The 19,284-nt window shown below is 38.3% G+C and overlaps 1 protein-coding gene across 1 annotated transcript in view; it reads left to right on the top strand.

Annotated features, from left to right (window-relative positions):
* Positions 1 to 3,146: 3,146 nt before the first annotated feature.
* kcnh4b (potassium voltage-gated channel, subfamily H (eag-related), member 4b) overlaps positions 3,147 to 19,284 on the top strand; it is a 41,485-nt gene continuing 25,347 nt past the window's right edge. Inside the window, exon 1 of the mRNA XM_041231399.1 lies at positions 3,147 to 3,564. Coding sequence (XP_041087333.1) covers positions 3,489 to 3,564 — 76 coding nt within the window. The 5' untranslated portion in view covers positions 3,147 to 3,488. The remainder of the gene's footprint in view (positions 3,565 to 19,284) is intronic.

Below are 19,284 nucleotides of genomic sequence, written 5' to 3'. Positions count from 1 at the left end.
CAGCAAGCTGTCATTATAATCTTCTGCTTGTGTCAGTCTAAAAGTGGGTAACGACTCAGGCTCAGTTTAATTGCTTTTTTTTAATTATCTGTCTTATTACACACTTTAATCAAAACTCTTCCCACAAGCCCAGGGACCATTTCCAGCAGGCTTTGATTGAATTGTACAAACTGTACAGTATTTGACTTTTTATACTCAGTCTGAGGCATGAATGGAAAAAACTGTGTGATACAAATACAGACATTGTGGCACGCAGTAACGAAAAGTCTTGAATTAAACGTCCCAAATCAAGAAACGAGGTGGTATGCTTCTAGTGTTAACAGTAAGAGGTTGTTTTTGACCTTTCAAAAAGGAGTGAAAGCATGGACCTGATGGGTTTTATCACATATGAGAAATCTGATTCTAAAAGAAAAGAAAGAAACTTTGAAACCTACAATTTTCGGCTTTTCGCAAAGGCTTGCCTCAGATGAAATGTCTACGTAAGAACATTAGAAATGTATTTAACGAGAGGAGGCCATTCAGCCCAATGATGCACAGTTTGGTTCCTAGCAGTTGGTTGACCTCAGTGACTTGGTAACTCATTAAACACCCTCTCCACTCTCTCTGTAAATAAGGGTCTCCTACCATCCGTCCTAAGTCCACTCAACTTTGTCCTGCAAACTGCTGCACATAATGTGCAGTACAAATGTGTCCAATTAAGATCACAGCAAAGGCCCAAACGGCTCCTTGGGATTTGCCTGTCTGTTTGGGGGTAGACTAGGGTTTCCTGGTCAACATGCATGACTAGTGCCCCCCACCAGATTAAAGAACGCAGACTGAAGCACCATGGAAGAAGATTATTCATCAAACTGTTGACTGTGTCCATTGAAGTTTACATGGCCTGGGAGCTATGAAGATTTTAAAATGGCAACATGTTGTTTTTTTCTATAAACTACTCTACTGCTGGATTTCTCTACTCTACTTCTGTAACCTTGTAAGAGTATTGAAAAGATGTATTTGTTCTTGAAATACCTTAACAACTGTCTAACAGTGCCAGCGCAATACTAAAGCAGTACGTCAACTGAAATGTATTTACTGATATAAGTTATGATCTGCAGGGGAGGAATACAGAGTAAATCAATAGAAAAGACTTGTGAATTGGTGTATACACTATACACAGTCTCACAATAATCTAATAATGACATGAGTTGCTATGGAAGCAACAATTATTTTTGAGACACTAATCATATTCATTTGGAAAAATCGATCCATCATGAACAGGATCTTATTTAAAAGTTTTTTTTTTATTTTTTATTTATGGAGGTATAAATAAATAAATAAATAAATAAATAAAATAAATTGAATTAATTCAAGAAACTCAGCTGCTGTGTTTTATCTGAGTTACCACGCTGTGAGTGGGCTCACTCAATCAGATTTTATATAACACATGGCAGAATTTATTCGGGTTTTAGGCAGCTTGTGAAAGATGCTTATGCTACACTTTTTTTTTTTTTTTTTTTAAACAAGCCCGTGCTTGAGGTACCTTGAGTCAAGTTTGCATGTCTGCCCTTCTCCCTGGTGCTGCTGCCAGCACTGAGGGACCTTTCTCTTACATCTGCTGCATAGGATTGTCTTTTGCACATTTTTTGGAAAAGTTAGTGGTGAGATATTGCTTGTACTTATTATTACTAATGCATTTCTGGCACTTAGAAAGCAGGCAGAATTACAATTATTTGCCATTATTTGTGCATTTTTACAACCGAAAGTGGTAAATATATTACTCGTGCTTGTAAAACCATGTTACAGAAGCTCGTTTATACTCGTTACTCGGCACACCCCTAATTTGGTGGGGAAAGTATTGAAAAAAAAATGAAACAGAAATAATGGGTTTCCCCCTATTAACACATTGAAACCTTTTTTGGGCAGCTACACTAAAACAAGGTATAACGATGTGCGGTACATGGGTTAGTGTGGAGAAACCGGTAATATTCCATCCTGCATTTGTTTTTGATCAATTAATTCACAACTCAGACAAAGGTATGACATCTAGGAGATATTAACTGTGCTCGAGTCAATCAGCATCTCAACTCCTGCAACGGCTACAATTACACATTTCAGCAGACTGTACCAGTATAATTTAATTACACCACCAATCTCATTACATGACTTGCAAAGGGCTATCCATTACAAATTCACCTGCACCGCTGACAAGCAATATAAGGAGGGAGTAAAATGTATTTTAAAAAAAAGGAATTAATTGCCTGAAGGAGTAAGAATTCCAATTGTTTAAATGCTTTTGGACTCAAAGTGATCCTCTGCTTCATCAATATGTTCAAGCAGCTCTGGTCCCTGTAGGTTACACCCTCGCATTGTGTGCCTCTCCCTGTCTCTAGGAATCCAGATAAAGGAGGATGTTCAAAGATGCATGTAAAGATTGCTGTACTGGACAGGTGCATATTAAAAGGGTGGACAAAAGAATAACTTGACACTTGTCCATAGCATAGATTGCTGTTAATTTAGATGCTGAGGTAGATCAACTTCCATCGCAGTGCTTGCTGGTATGTTTCACCTGTCGCAGGTACCTTTCTTTAAGAGAAGTAGGACTACACTTACCAGAATGCATTAGGGTGGACGTTAAAAAGTGTCCTGGTGAACATGGAGTCACATGGTCACCCTACCAAATGGCCCACAAAAGTGATCCACGGTGCAAAAAGTTTTTTAATAAATGCTGAGCTGTAGGTGATTCTGATAATCTATATGTTCCATTGTCAAATTGATTCCCAAAGCAGAACTTATGCCTGGTTAGAAATGAGCTAAGGTTCTCTGTAACCTCTAATGTTTAAATGACCAGGTTCCAGGAATTGGAGCAATCAGGTCCCAGCTAAATCTACTTTGAAATGGTCACACTCGCCACAGGAGTGGGGGTGCGTGTGTGTCAGCGTGTGAGTGTGCCTGTGCCTGTCTGTATGTGTCTGTGTGTGTGTTTCATTGTTAGAAAACTACGGGATTAGGAGAGAATAAAAGTGGGAGTGTACAAGGAAGAGAGAGCGAGAGAGAGGGAGGGATTGAGGGGGGGAGGGAGTGAGAGTGAGAGAGACAGAGAGAAGCAGTAAGAGGTAGCAATTTGGAAAACACAGTTGCTCATGGCACCAGCTTTAACAAGTGATAGAAAGAGAGGCCGCCTCTATGCAACTGATGCAAGGGAATCAAGCAGCACGAATCCTTGCCTTGACATAAGTTACAAAACTAAACCAAAGTGGGGTGGCTTAGAGCTTCAAGAGTGGACCTTCCCTCAGTGCATCTACTTCTTGGGGAGAAAGTGTAATAGATTTTCAAAAATCTACCCTGCAGTGAGAATGTGAGGCGAGAGACACAGGGCTGGAGTGGCTTTGTATTTCTTCAAGGCATTCATCTTCCAGCTCTTTCATTCCAAAAACCCTGTGGCTTACTGTCTGAGATCGGATGGAATAATTGCAAGGCTTTACCCCGTCTTCTTCAACTAGAAGAAAATGCCTGTAATGAAAGGCTTGTTAGCGCCCCAGAATACTTTTTTGGACACCATAGCAACCCGCTTTGATGGGACTCGTAAGTAATTGCTGTATCAGTGCTGTTTATTTTCTTTTATGTTATTTAGGACTGTGTTCAATAAAGAATTGAAGTCTAAAATGTACCAAATTAAATTTTCAGGGACTTAGAAAGACTATTTGTGACAAGGGTTAAGAGAAAAAGGCTTCTGAATATAATAATGTTAGACATTGTTCTATGCAAATGGAAATATGGGATTTATTTAGTTGTTTGTTTCAGACAAAGGTTTATTTTTAAACGGAATGGTTTAAGCATGGATTGTGGTGGTGTACACACTAACTGACCTGGGAAAATCAGATTGATGGTTTTGCAATTTAAAGTTGAGTTTTAGTTGTGAAGGAAATTGATTTGGCAGAGGGAAAACTTCAAGCAATCATGTATTTTATTGTGATTTTTTATTTTGTGCACACTGTACTACAAGGTGCGTTGTTAATTAAATAATATATTTGAATAATTATGTCTGATATATATATGGTTGTGTGTGTGTGTGTGTGTGTGTGTGTGTGTGTGTGTGTGTGTGTGTGTGTGTGTGTGTGTGAGAAAATATAATTTCTAAAGGTATTAGGGTATTTGTGCTAATTAACTTGATTAAAACAGCAATTCTTTTTTTAAAACATTATCTTAAATATATTTTAATATCATTTATTAGAAATCAACTCCGAAGCATATGAATCTTTGACTTTAATATTTTGTGTTGAACCAAGCTCACGGTTTGAAAACGAAGCGCTTTGTGAATCAGCTGAGCCATAGCACCTTTTGTAAAGGGAGTTGTCTCTTGTTTTCAACCTGCCGGAAACCTCCAGGGAACGAATTAACAAACTGGCAGCAAAGAAAACATCGCAGGGGCTTCGAGGTGTTGTTACGAACGAACTCTCCCTTTTTCTTTCGAAGTGCAACGTGAAATCAAAGACGTGAAAGCCCTGTTCTTATTTTTGGACGTACATTTTCACCTAGGAGAGTAGGAAGTCTTATCTCTGAAGTAATCTGTCTCAAGTACTCAATACAATTTGCAACTGTTTTGTATTACATTGTTGCTATTCTATGCAAATGGTTTTATGCCAGTCTGAGGATGCATCAAAGAATACAATGCTGAGCTTGCCTTCTAAGACAGAACTAGAGGTGGTTATCATTGAGCAATGGTGGTGAATCCCTCTAGAAAACCCCTTGCAGACTTGTTACCTTGAAGCAGTGTTGAACAGACTGAACACAGTGTTCCTTCCCTGCATCCACTAAACCTATTATATGACTCAGCCAACACACACACACACTTTTGGCAGCAACATTTTGAAAGTAATGACAACAATCTTCTGATTCAGCCTAATTACTAGAAAAGGCTTTGTTCATAAGGAGAAAGAGCCTTCCAATAATCTGGCTAAGGTATCGAATCTAATTTGTCCACGCACCTTGCTTTCCTCAAGTTTGCCTTAATCATCAGCTTCGACGATTCATAGCATTTTACAGAAACGCAATCTTTGCTTTATGAGCTATGGTCCCTGATAATGGTTTGCCTGAAGAGCAAGACAAGCATTTTTAAATCCTAACACTTCAGATGATCCTGATTATCAAGTATTTTTTTTTTCGCAGATCGCTCATTGTTGGTACAACTCGTTGCTTCTATGAAAGCTTTTAGTCTGAAGCAGCCAGACAGGTTCTATTTGTTTATGGCTATAACGAGTCATTAGTTTCTTGAGGAAATGTATTTTCCCAGTTATTTTAGTAATGAACTGAGTGCATTCATGCACAGCCTCTGAAGGCACTTCTCCTTAAAAACGTGTGATAGTTCCAGGTTTACTCTTACACACATTCATATGATTAGGTCATAGTGGCAGGAGGGTTGAATACAGTGCTGTTTTAGGACAAACATAATGTATTCATGGCACGCCATAGTCACTATTGTTCTATCTTCTATCGGTTTCTATGGTAACATCCATTAAAAAGAGGTACCACTTGGTGCTGTAAAGTAACCGTGGCTGTACTAGCATTGCACTTCTGAGTATTACAGATTTTAAACTGTAGTGCTCAAAAAGAAGAGCATTTAAAGTCAAATGTTTGGATAGTAAGTCTTTGATCCGAGCCTTTCTTCGTGTATGAATAGGTTTTTATTTTTGGTACCCATCTTTTGTGTTCAGGTTACGGGTGAATCACCGGAAAACTAACTTTCCACAAAGTAGATTTAACATCATCCCATCCAAAATGATGTTTACTCTGCCCATACACTGGCCCCTAAACACCAGCCTGGGACCAAATACCTTCATACAGTGTCCTTGAAAGTCTTCTGTCCAAGTTCTGTCCAAATCCAACTCTGTTTAACCACTGAGCCCCAACCAGATCAGAATCCATAGTTTACTGTAAGATACTCGGCAGGAACATAGCAAAGTCCAATTAAGCATAAGCCATCATAACAACATGACTTTATTTAGTGATTCTGAACACTGCTACTCAATAGGATGTAATAGAACCCCATTGGTGTGTCATTAGAATGCTTAAACTGAAAAAAACCTCCAGCTGAACCATTTGAAGACCACAGCAATACCAGCAATGGCAACACACTTGATTTAGATATTGCATTACGGTCCTGAAACAGTATCACTCTATCTAGTGCTGACCCGGTACACTGCATAGGATTAGCTGTGTTTACTGGTTTTTATATCATTGTGATACCACTGGTATGTCAAAAAGGGTTATCAGTGTGGTACAATTCCATCAGTGGTGTATGTGCACAGAACCCATTGCATTGCTTTGCCTTTGCAATGCCAAGTGTGCATTTTGATTAGGAAATAATGTACTAGCTCTGTTTGCCCAGACAATCTCTCCCCCGTTATTTAAAACAGGGGAAACGTTCTAGTTAATCTTCCGCTGCTTTTCTCTCACATTAGTTCTACTTGTGTGGTGTCTTAATGCAGCGCCGCTGACAAGCAGCGAGAGTATGCAGGGTTGGCCAGGGTAAAGATATTACTCCAGCAGACACAAAGCAGTGCTCCAACATAAATTTACAAGGCTTACTAGATAATCTGTCCCAAAACATCCCCTCGCTCAGATAGCATGTGGAAATGTTTAATATTATGGTTTACAAGGACAACAATGGCTGTTTAAATTAACACATTTAACTGAACAGCTTGTAATTACCTCAAGGACCTCCAGGAATGAATCACGCAAAATGTTAAAAGTAATAAATCATGCAGCATCGTTATATTATTGAACTCTCCATTCCAGTTTTATGGAAGAGAACATTATGCTTATCGATGTGGAAAGAACAGAAGGGGTTATAAGTGTCTTGTTTGCAGTGATGGGCCACCATTATGAATAACCATACAAAACAGAGACACGCTGTATAATGCCCTATTCACAAAGCTTTAACCTTGGAGTTATGCACACTGCCTAAATAATGCACACGTTGAAAACAAACTGCCATTACTTAGGTAGTGTGAATAGGTTGGCATAAAGGGTTTACTTTGTATCATAGAGTGTAACCATTAACCTAGCCCCCTCCAATATGCTGCCCAGTGGTATTTCATCCACTAGGGGCAGAGTGTTGCAGGGGGGACAGGTTGATGGTTACACACTGGTGTACCAGTTGTACTTGGAGAGAAGGGCCCCTTTGAAGCACAGGGCTGTTTTAAAAAGTCACCAGGATGGGATGATTGAAACAGAAAATGCTATACAAAGTGAATCTAAAAAAAACAAAAAGAAAACCTTGCTTAAAATAAGAGTAATATTTGAACCCCATACCAATATTAAAAACCCAAAAGCAAATGGGTATAATGATATACTAATGTCACAATACGATATCTATCACGATATGCAGGTTGTGGTACAATATGTGTCACGATGCACATGATGGTCCATATTGACTACTTGTATGATGCATAATAAGAACAAATGATCATTTAACGATGCACTGGTTTGTTAAAAATAGAAATAAAAAATCTAATGAGAATCCCCACTATAAAACACCCTCATTCTTCATTTAAGAACCAGCTCTGTTGTGCTTTTGTTTTTGTATCACAATACAAACGACACACACCTTTAGTTTGATGCGATATATCATGTAAGGAAAGTATCATGATTCACTGATAGGCGCTGAATCACAGCATACAGAAATCCCCTGTATTATTTAACACATATGGGCACATTTTTTTTGAGTACCAAGGCTGCTGAGGACTCTCTCTAAATGTTGAAACCTGACACCTTTTCCATGCTTAAACAAAATCCTGATCTGTATAAAGAGTGATGAGATGCATAGTCCAATGAATGTAGCTGCTGTGCATTGTGTAATCATAGTCCTCTTTGAGACCTGCCATTGCCAGTGTAGCCAATCACGCATAGAGTTCGTGAAGAGGTGCTACTGATTATGTTGAGTATTATTGTTCAGACTAATGACGGCAGCCTCCATACTGTACCTAGTGATATTTATGAAGGCTGAAAATAGTTTTTTCTGTTGTCTTGGAAACCTGTTTTCTGAAATCACTCAGCCTTGCTTAAATGGAAAATGTAAAACTAATGAATTAATTCATTCCTTTGTCGTCTTCTTCTTCTTCTTCTTCTTCTTCTTCTTCTTCTTCTTCTTCTTCTTCTTCTTCTTCTTCTTCTTCTTCTTCTTCTTCCTCTTCTTCATACACTCACATATATATGTATATAGCATGACCTTGCACAACAATGCAATTTGAAATGCAAAATAATTCACCTAAATAACTAAATTTAAAAAAAAAGAAGTATTTTAAAACCCTGTACAGTATCAGATCGTAAATGTAAAATAAATCCGGAAAGGACACAGAACTAGAGTGCATCATGAAAGCACACACGCGATTGCTGTTTGATTTCGTCTCAGAATGGCTGTGTCTGCTGGTTCATCTGCTTTGTTTGTTAACAAGCTTTTTCCTGATCCCGGGTGCGCTGACAGGTGATTAGAAAATGTTTACACAAGAACACCTGGGGTCTCGTCATCCCCAGGGCCTGCCTGCTGTCTCTGTGAGCTCCCAGGGAGAGCCTTGCTTTCCGCAGGTTGAAACCACGAAGAAAGCTCATACCCTGGACAGACTATATAGCTTTTCTTTTTAAGCCCCTTAGAAATTTCAGCAGTAACTTTTGCAGTTTTCCTAGTTTTCCCATGGCTAAATTATGTATTTACAATGCTTGCCAATGCCTTCTGTAACAGGCAGCCCGGCTCCTTTGCATTGTGGTTAAGACACTCATTTGCGATGCGCCGGGTCGCTGGTTCGCACCCAGTCTTCGCTCTGTTACATTAGTGCCGTGACCCGGATCTCTGCAGCCGATCGCCGGTTCTGAGGGAGCTACACTGTCTCCCACATCGTGAGAGAATAGATTTCAAGATCCTTTGCACTGTTTATAAAGCATTAAATGGAGTCTGACCATCTTGAAGCTATTCTTCCTGTTAGAATCAATTCCAGGAAAGTTACCTTTCAGGCTAGAGCAGCTTATTTATGGAATTTGTGGAAATCAGAACTGAAAATAGGAGGCACTTTTTTACATAGGGAATTGTGAGGATCTGGAACCAGCTCCCCAAGATGGGCCGAATGGCCTCCGCTCGTCTGTAAACTTTCTTATGTTCTTCTTATGTTCTTAACCATGCACAATAACACTGTAATTATGTGTAAGTACACATGCAGTTACTATGTAACTACTATGTAAATACACAGTAATTAGAGGTGCTTAATGTAAAATGTAAATATGATATTGGGCATCCAGACCATTTACAGTCTATGGTTATTTAGGCCCCTCATAGCTCACTTACAGTATGTCCCTTTGAAAGTCAATTGTAAAGACAGCTCTTAACACCTAATCACTTTCCACTGAAGTGTCAATGTCCCTGGAAGGATCAGTGCAGCTGTACAAAGCATTTTGTTAATAGTTTTGAATGATTTTGGGAACAAAACCTATATTCATTACAATACTATGAAACAGGTAGTTTTTACAATCTAACACTCTTTCTTCATACTTTAAGTACACAACTATCAGGGCATATCAGATTACAGTGTCTGAGATGACCACAAGTTATCATTACAGTCGGCTAACCTTTTACTTCAAAACCCCATTGATAAAGAGAATGTAAGCCTTCAACATATCCTTTTAAGATGACAGGTGGTTTAAAGTCTTGCCGATGCTTTATAAATCCACCAGGCCGCAGATGGTTCGAATAGACTCGATTTTTCAAAGGCAGAATGTTTACTTTACAGTAGTTAACTTTGCTTTAAAAAAAATAAGTAAAAAAAAAAAAAACACAACAAAAAAAAAAAAAACAGCTTAAACGGTTTAACAAGTCGCCATGGTAACCCCACGAAGAGAAAATTGTTCTTAATTTCTCTGCATACAATTGATCTTTGTTGTCGTGGTAACAATATCGCCTTGGTATTTTTTATTATCTAAATACCAAAAGACAAAAAGAAAAAGCCAATCTTTTTAAATGATACAGGCTTGATCTAATTTCAATGTTTTTTTTGTTTTTTTTTCCATGAGAGATAAATATGTGGAATGAATCAGAATCTTATAGTGAAGCATGTGAGAAGTTGGTAACAATATAGGTCTCCATTACAAATATTGCAGAACAATACTACCGTAAAAGCACACCAAAGTAACCCTAAAGTGAAAGCATGGAACAACATGGGAAAGATTGCTAAAGGACAATATAGAGTTGAGCCTGTGCATACTGTGTATTTCCATTTTGCAATACTGTATATAGTTCTACCAAACACCATTATACAGACCTGTTAAATACTGATATCAAACTGTTCAGCTTCCTTTTGGGGGCATTTTAATACCTTGAGATGAGAGGCACCTTAAAGCCAGTGAACATAAGCTCTTGATCAAAAGCAGCGATAAAGAAGAGAGTTCATTTTTTTCTTCTGTGAGGTTTATGAATTGAACTGTGTTTTTTGATCACTGGAGACTTGAGACATTTACTAACTTAAACTACCAGACACCAAAGCAAAAATGCCTTTGTTTATGAGAATCTGCTTACTCGTCAGAGCAGCACTTAACTAGTGGTTATAGGCTGTAATGGCTCAGTCAAGCCGAGCTTGTTTATTACTAATTATTAATTGGCTCGATCCCTGGGTTTTAATACACAATCCTCCAACACACTCTTGTTTAGTGAAATAAACAGGTTTAGATTTCAGTTCTGACTCTGCTGGCTTTATTGTGGTACGAAAAATCATACATGGACCATGCATTATTTGCATTATATGCTGTGTAAATACAGTAATTGCTCAAAGATTTAAAACTGCTGTAAGGATAATGATGTGGTGCCCTAATAAATCCAAGGAGTTTTTTTTAATGGAAAAGGGTAGCCTACAAAATGACTGGAGGACCATTGCGTTAGGTGGCCTTGAGTTAGCACTGGTTCAAAATAACTGATCAGAAATGTTCTCCTTTAAATGGATTTCATTTCTGCCACGCTCTGTGTTTTCTCCTAGCCGAAGGATGCAGTGGAAAGTTGAAGCGCTCCCAGTTATTTCAGGAGAAGTGCAGGTGTCTGTGGGAGGTATGAATCACGGGAGAGGTGACCTCCCAGCACAGACGCTTTTCAGCAACAAACGAAAGCAACCTCGCGAACAGAATAGGCAGCTGAGCTTTGAGGGAAGGGCTATCGATTCACAGGGTTGGGGTCTCACATTTGTTTCAAAGCATTTTCACATTGTATTCATTTACTGTTACTGTACAGGTATTGATGTAGGAAAAGTCCACCCACCAACCCATAAATCTTCAACTGGTTTAATCGCGCTTTTGCAGTATGAACTACTAACTGTGTACTCTTATATAGGAATCAGATACATTGTGCTTGGTTAAATAGACTTACCAGCTTCCATTGCTTCAGGTTTTGCTACACCTGCCTTGTGGTGACATAGCTTCCTAATATGTAGGTGGATGCATAGTTAAGAATTGTGGCTGTATTGATATCCACCACTGTTTTTATCAGAGGAATTAATGTGAAACAGCGTTTGCGTGGTACAGTTAAATATCTTAATGGCTGCACGGTGACCTTTGGTGATAAAAAGATGACATTTGGCTGGTTGACAGATGTCACATCATCCAATGCCTCATGTTGTCCATGCGGTACTAAGGGCTGTCAGCCAATTTCACTGCTGGTGTGGAATGCTAACCACTGTCTTTCCTCATTCCAAAGAGTTTTTTATTATTTTTATCCACAGTTGTAGCATGACAACTTTCTAACCACTTCAGGGGTTGATTTGTAAGCAAAAAAAAGTTACGTAGATAGAGTTCTTTAGAACATAGAGATCTGGGATCGGGTGAGATCTGGGAACAAATAAACCCCTGAGTCTATTTACAGAGAAAATTATACATTTTGAATGTGACAATGCAGTTATTTTCTGCTTTAATAAATATTATGTTTAATCGTGAAATTTCTTGAAATACCTATTTTTAGACCGTGAAATGAATACAGCCCTAATTATGTTACCGTCTGGCTGTCTAGTTCTGTAGAGCCTTATCACATTCTTAATAGAGCAATTATAAAAATTAAGAAATACTTTCTAATTGGTTTCGGTCAAGTGAACAGGAGTCAGTAATGTTGCATCACTAATGGCAAAAGAAGAATGAGAGATTATTAGGGATAAAGGTGTACAGTTAACTTATCTCTGCTGTATCAGTTCAACATAATTAATCCATACTTATTATCTCCATTTTCAAACTTAATTACCTTGAAAACCCTGTTTACTGCTTGTTTAATGGGTTATCTAGATGCATGTGCTGAGGTGTCGAGTTGTATAATGTTAAATAACTATATATACATTAAAAAAAAAAATAACTAGAAGGAAGCTTTATACTTGTATGTTAAAAAAAACAAACAAAAAAAAAACACCAGTGTTCTTTAAAGGTATTTTAAAAAAAAAAAGGTTTAAGATTAATTCTAAGAGGCTTATAAGATTAAGTGCTGCCTCAAAATTATACAAATACCAGTGCATACTGTGTGAGCACGCACACACACATTCGTTTCCGACACAGTGATTTTGCTGTGTGGAACATTTTTCTTTTTTCTCTTGCCGGTACCTGGTTATATTGCACCACAAGGCTATATCTTGTTAGTTCCATTATATTTCCCAATCCAGCCAGCCCTAGCATATTTTTTTTTAGGGACAGCTGCCACATTTAGTGCTGAGTTTCAAATTGGAGGTAGCACAGCAGGTTATCTGGCACAGACAGATATTCTTCCCTCAGCGTCTTTTATATAAAGGTTTTTTTTTTCTATCACTCCCTGCTTTGAGATTAGAAAAAAAGCATTTGAGCCATCTGTAATGGTGGAGCAGAAAAGTAACTTGTTGGAAAGGAAATTGTTGGACCATTGGGGTTGGGTTTTGGGCTGGGGTTGTGGTTAGGGTTAGGATTATATCATTACAAGTACATTATAACATTGTATAATAATAGCATTGTAATAATGTGTAAGCACACATGTATTTACTACAGTAAGTAACTACTAGGTAAATAGACGGTAGTTAGAGACACTTAATGTAACGTGTTCCCTAATGCAGAATAATCATGCTTTACCCATTAGAATGGTCTTCAGGACTCTGGACAGCTCCTCTTCCTTCTCTGGGTAATCTCTGATTTAGCAGGATTCTTCGCTCTGAGACACACCACTAGCCTGCCTAGGGAACCTATTACAAGCTTATGTGTAGGTCAGATCAGGACCGATTTTTCTTTAAAGTTTTAATTAATTTAATCTATTCACCACAGATGCTATAGACAAAACTTGAAATCACATCTTGTAGAGAAGTGCTTGAGAGTGTATTAAGAGGCATTTTCAAGAACTTTAGGCTTTAAATAAAGGGTAGGGTTAATTGTTTAAGCTGCTTTTGTATACATGAAGCTCCTATGGGTTACTGTTGTCACACAACACTGCCCATTACATCTTACTTAATCCATTAATCCAGAAATCTCGGAAAGCCTCAGTTTACTAACTGGAAGCTTTCAACATCTACATACGAAAAGGTCATAGTGACTATTAGACCATTTGTCTCAATTTTGTGAAAGTTCGTCCATCAAGAGTTAGACCTCTTATACTGATTTTTTTTTTAAATAGAATAATAGTGTACATTTCCAATATTTGCTTGTATCTAGCAATTTAAATTGCAATGTATCCTGAAAACCCCTTCAGTTACTTTAATGCATCTGTGCTGAGCAAACAAAAACCGAGACAAGTGCTTTAAAATACACAACAATGACCGATACAGGTATGGATTCGATTATGCTTTATGAATCACTTTAAATCTACGTCATCTATCTGTAGGTGCTTACAAAGATGGACAATGCACCTTAGATATGTAGCCCAGTATTTTTTTTGGAAGACTGCTGTCCCTCTCATGACATAGTGTTATATTATGCAAATAGAATCCTTGAAATGTATTCTGTAACGTATAAAGCCATAGATGCATCCCCCTAATACAAGTCAGATCTTAACGAAGGTGGGCAACAACTGTCAATCGATTGGCAGGTGCTTCTGCAGATTTACACCCTCACTCAGCACTGTGAATGCTTTTTTTTAAACGTTGTATGGTTATCATTGCTGTAGTCATTTTACCCTGATTCAGTTCTGTTGCCTTGACTCAAGAAGATTATTGTCAGTAAAAAGTCGCAGACTAGCACTTTATTTATCATGAAAACTAAGATCTAGTTACAGAGTGGCTTTAGGATTTTGTTTTTGTATTAATGTGAAGTATAGATCACACATTGGTCATGATAATTTGGCAGTAAAAGGGGGACTTTATTATTTTTTGCCCTGTGGCTTACTGCTAATGCTTAGAGTTTCATTCATAACCGAGTTGAGCTGGACAATGAGCAATGGTCATTGCATCTGAGGGTTAGGACAGCTATACCATTGCCAGCTCAGTTACATGACTATTATGGGGGTTACTATTAAGCTTTGATTTATCACCTTTCATTCTAGTGACCTACCTTATGTGATGGATATTGCATTGTTATTAGGATCTCTGTGCCCTTATATCCTTTGGAGTATTCTGCACAGAAAAGAAAATCCAAAATTAGATATTTAGGTTTACCCACTAGCCCGTTCTACTTTGGCCAGATGGCTGGAAGGGGGAGGGGGAGGGGTTGCCTGCAGGCTAGTTCTATGAATTAGCATAGAATGGCAATTATACTAGATCTATAGTAGTATATTAATGCATACTACAGCTGCATTGATTACCTAATTTGCAGCATGGTGTGGCTTAAATGTAATCAGATAATTACTTAAATGCCCCATTTATGTTTCTTAAGATTTATCATTAGCACTGGAACCAGGAGCTGCAGGTTTATTTATCTTTTAATCACGTTGGTTATGGCTTAGCTGGGCTCTTGCCAGTATTTTGTGCATTAATGCCGGTATTCTTGAATTGAATTATCAGTTATCCCCTGGTGCACGGATCCCACTTCTTGTCATTACTTTAGAAAGTCTTGCCAATGAGATAAATTTAGCTCTCTATCGCAACATCTAATATGTAGATCCCAATAGCTAAATCTGTTTATTGAATTAAATAAAAAGCAAATAGATGCATTAGATGTAAGATTATGTACAATTCCAAGAGGTAAAATAAGATGTAATGAAATTAAAGATGTATGCAATACCACAGAAGCAGAGCTGTAGAATGGCCTTAAGTTCATCTGCTACTGCGTCACTAGTGCAGCATTGCAGGTTATACCAGCTGGAACACACTTGCCCACAGGCAGAGATTTCTAGACCACTGTGTAATATGATTGCTCCTCCCTTATTAAATATCTCCATAGTAAAAGCATAGTGAAGTCATGGTGAAGCACAGGTTAGCATTGTAAAGCTCAGAGGGGTTTGGTATAATAATAACAATCTTTATATAGTGCCTTTCACAGTGGACCACCATCACAAAGCACTTTACAAGATACAACACTAGGGTGGGTGAACTACGCATCAGCTGCAGAGTCACTTACAACAATGTCTCACCCGAAAGACGGAGCACAAGGAGGTCAAGTGACTTGCTTGGGGTCACACAGTGAGTCAGTGGCTGAGCTGAGATTTGAACTGAGTACCTCCTGGTTACAAGCCTGTTTCTTTAACCACTTGCAGTTCACTTTTATAAGGGTTCACTGACGGTATGTGGAATGGTCTGTGACTGAATCAAGTGGAATCTGCTGTCAGCTTGTTAATCACAGACCTTCCCCGTATAGATAAAATCAATAAATACAAACTTGACAGTGTTCTTAGCTGGTCTTTCTCTTGTCTAACGCCTTTATATCCACAATTATACAGTATGTACTCCCATTTAAAAGCGTACTACATTATTTTTGCACTGTGTTCTTTTCCCATGCTTTCTCCATGGTTGTACTATACATGTACTGTACCATTTGCCATGTTTATTAATATGCTTTACCTTAGCTTCTTTACAATGCTTTCCTATGCTTTGCCATACTTTCACTATGCTTATTACACTTTGCTATGCTTTTACTATAGAAAACTTTTATAAAGGCAATTCTCTCTTGATTACTGACGAATCCACCGTTCTCATTTATGAATGAACATCACATACAGATCTGCAGTTATGAAAGTATCAAAGGTATTAAATTATACTGCTCAGAAGGTCTGCTATATCTTGACATATGAAACTTCAGTACTATTGTCTACAGTATTAACTAACTTGAAAGACTTTAATGTTCGACTGGTTCTTGACCAATTCTGTTAACCTTCCAGATTTTGGAAACTAATTTGGATGGGAGACTTTGTGCCAGAGCTAAACCAATGATAATACTAAACAGTTTGCTGCAAGGGATGTCTTCTAGACGAGATGTTAAACCAGAGTCTGCTCTGTGCACCCAGTTTAAATCCCAAGGTCTTACCAATACCCTGACGAAAGGGGACAGCGTATGAGTTTGGCTCCTTTCAAGAAACCAGTCATGCAATCAGCTGCTATGGGGAGTCACTTTAATTACAGTGCCTGTAAGGTTTTCACTAGTTTGGATTCAACTAAGGGTTGCCAACTTTTATACGGACAGATCTATGTGCTTGAATTGCTTGCTCACTTCCTAAAAATCCCCATGCATGAAAACATTGATGCCTGCAAAGGCATCTTAGCCAGGACACCTGCTTCAATCCACCTGCTCTTTACTGACAAACCACAGGCAGATCTTTAAAGGCTGCAATGCAGACAACTTAATACTCCATCCATGACCAGGCAGTTATACCAGGTGCCATTCAAGCTTGTGCATCAATCTAAGTTATATAACCAGATTCCAACAGTCCCTATATGGTCGGGACAGTGCCAATTTCCTAGCAAATGTCCCGCGTTCCGATGCTTAGGAAGAAAGTCCAGATATTTACCCATAAAAAAAAAAAATCATTTCTCCCCCACAGTAGAGTTAGTGAAAACCACACGCTGTGCTCTTTGTGTGGCTGTCACATCTGATGATGACTAGCAAAGGTAAGAAAGCTTTTTACTGTCATGATGGTAGCCCTGATTGCTTAAGGCTTAAGCACATTTATCTGAGATTTTATTCAATGTTGTACGGGGCATATTCAAAAGTCCATCTGGTACTCTTGAAAGTCTCTCGTTCCATTGAATTTCTTTGTTATATACAGTAAAGCATGTTCATTCATCATCTTTAGTTACTTCACTGTATCTTCTGTGCTGTATATATGTCATATTTCACATTAAGCAATATATGAACCAAACTACATATTTTGTAATCATGACAGGGGCTAAATAAAATGAAATAGGTATAAAATTACAATTTAGGCAACCAAGTGATTCTTGACAGTGGGTACGTACAGAATGTTGCACACACATGCTAATTTACTTCTGCTGTTGTTCAAACAGTACCTGTCTACATTGCAGAATAGCCCCTTCAGTCACATATTTTTATTATAAAATAAGATGCATAGCTAGAAAACTTAACATGGTACGATTGTGCACACAGTGACTGAAGGGGAGGTATGAAATGAGATTGCATTGACTGCAGGTATCCAATTATACATACTAACCAAACAATACATGCAATGTTCAGAACAGGACTAAGGTTAAGGACTAATTTGATAGATTTTTGGTACAGGGGTAAGCTATCATGCAGCATTATTCACATGGGGATTCTATATTTAGCAGGCATCTTATTATGTATTTCCTGGAGCCCTTTCGTTAAGCAGGGGGTGTGTTATTAAAAGACATGTCAGGTGCTGCTGCTGAGAGAGGATGAATGGAACAGCTCTGGTTGCCTGATGTTTCTTGGAAGTTTTTCACAATTACCTTGCAGATGGGAGAGCGGGTGGGGGCAGCTGAGCAAGAGAGACAGGATTTCCCCGCTGAGATTGACAGCCCCTCCCTAGCGGCAGCTGAGAGCTGTAGATCACGAGATTGCACGATACTAAGAAAGGCTGAAAGAAAAAGTTGGTCCTGATTCAAGATATTCCTTACAGCTTTACCTTTTCAAATTCTGGCGGTTAAGATTCTGCTGAAGTCACAATGAGAAAACTAAAAGGGGTTTGACCAAATAGTGAGTTTGAACAGGACAGCACGGGTCCAACAGGACCACCTGCAGGTGTAACAAGGGCAGTGTCCTGTGATACACCGTCGTTACGGATTCTGTCCCTTCGGTGAGATGAGATGAGGTTAAAAGCTCTTAAACCATAAACGCAGGGGAGCCCGGCTCTTTTTCATTTGCGGAGCGCAGGGTCGGCGGTTTGAGAACCTCGATCTCTGCCTGCAACCGATAGCCGAGGTTATAGCATTGAAGAGTGTAACGGGCATTGTTATGTGATACTTTAATTCAAACTACAATGCAAAGGGCGTATACTATCTTTTGAACCAACAAGCTGAAGGATTATTTGCTTTTCTTTTCCCAGTTGCACATGAGTTGTCTAGTTCTCATTATCTTTCAATCCGCACCATCTTAATGTCCTATAGAGTTACTATAGTAAATAGTCTAGGTCCTTGATGACCATGAGCTAACACAGTATTCTAAATGAATAGTTTTACTTGCTTGTGTTGAGTAAAAATCTCCCAAAACAACTAAACAATCCATAAGACTAAATCTAAATACCAAAATAGATATATTTACTCCTGTGTTTAAGACCACGTCTGACGAACAGCCTTGTACTGTATATATTCCCAATGGAATATCAACTCTCAAGACCTACTTGTTCTCTTTTGCTTTCAATGCTCTTCAAGCCTGATATCTATTTTTAGCTATTTCAGGTTTTTCACTCCATCTTATTCGTATGATTCTGTATGACACACACATCCACAATTTTTAGAATTCACATCCTAGCCTTGTATTTAATCTATTATGCATTTTACCTCACTATCTTGTAAAGTGCTTTGTGATGGTGGTCCACTATGTAAGGTGCTATATAAAATAGAGATTGATTGATTGAGATTGATACATATAAAGATCACTTTTAGATGAGCTTTTGTGGGGTTGATAATATAAGGTTTTTAGGTTGGCTGGAAATGTATACAGAAAGGAGACGAAGGAGGCGTACAGACAAAACCGCAGTGTGGGTGCAGCTTGAATGTACCACACATGCGTCTAATGAGATTTAACATTTAAAGAATAAAATGAAAACACAAAAACAGGTCTTGCTTTGTGCACTGATGAAAAACACCAAGTTGGCGGGGTAATTAAAAAAAAATAAATAAATTTAAAAAAACTAATAACTTCATGGTTTGAAAAATTAATTAATTTTTATATTACTATATTATACAGGGCTCTACAAGCAACGTTGGTGTCGAG

The sequence above is a fragment of the Polyodon spathula genome, chromosome 28 (assembly GCF_017654505.1).
Source record: "Polyodon spathula isolate WHYD16114869_AA chromosome 28, ASM1765450v1, whole genome shotgun sequence".
NCBI lineage: Eukaryota > Metazoa > Chordata > Actinopteri > Acipenseriformes > Polyodontidae > Polyodon > Polyodon spathula.
The sequence above is the reverse complement of the archived record's forward strand: the minus strand, read 5'-3'. Positions and strand labels throughout refer to the sequence as shown.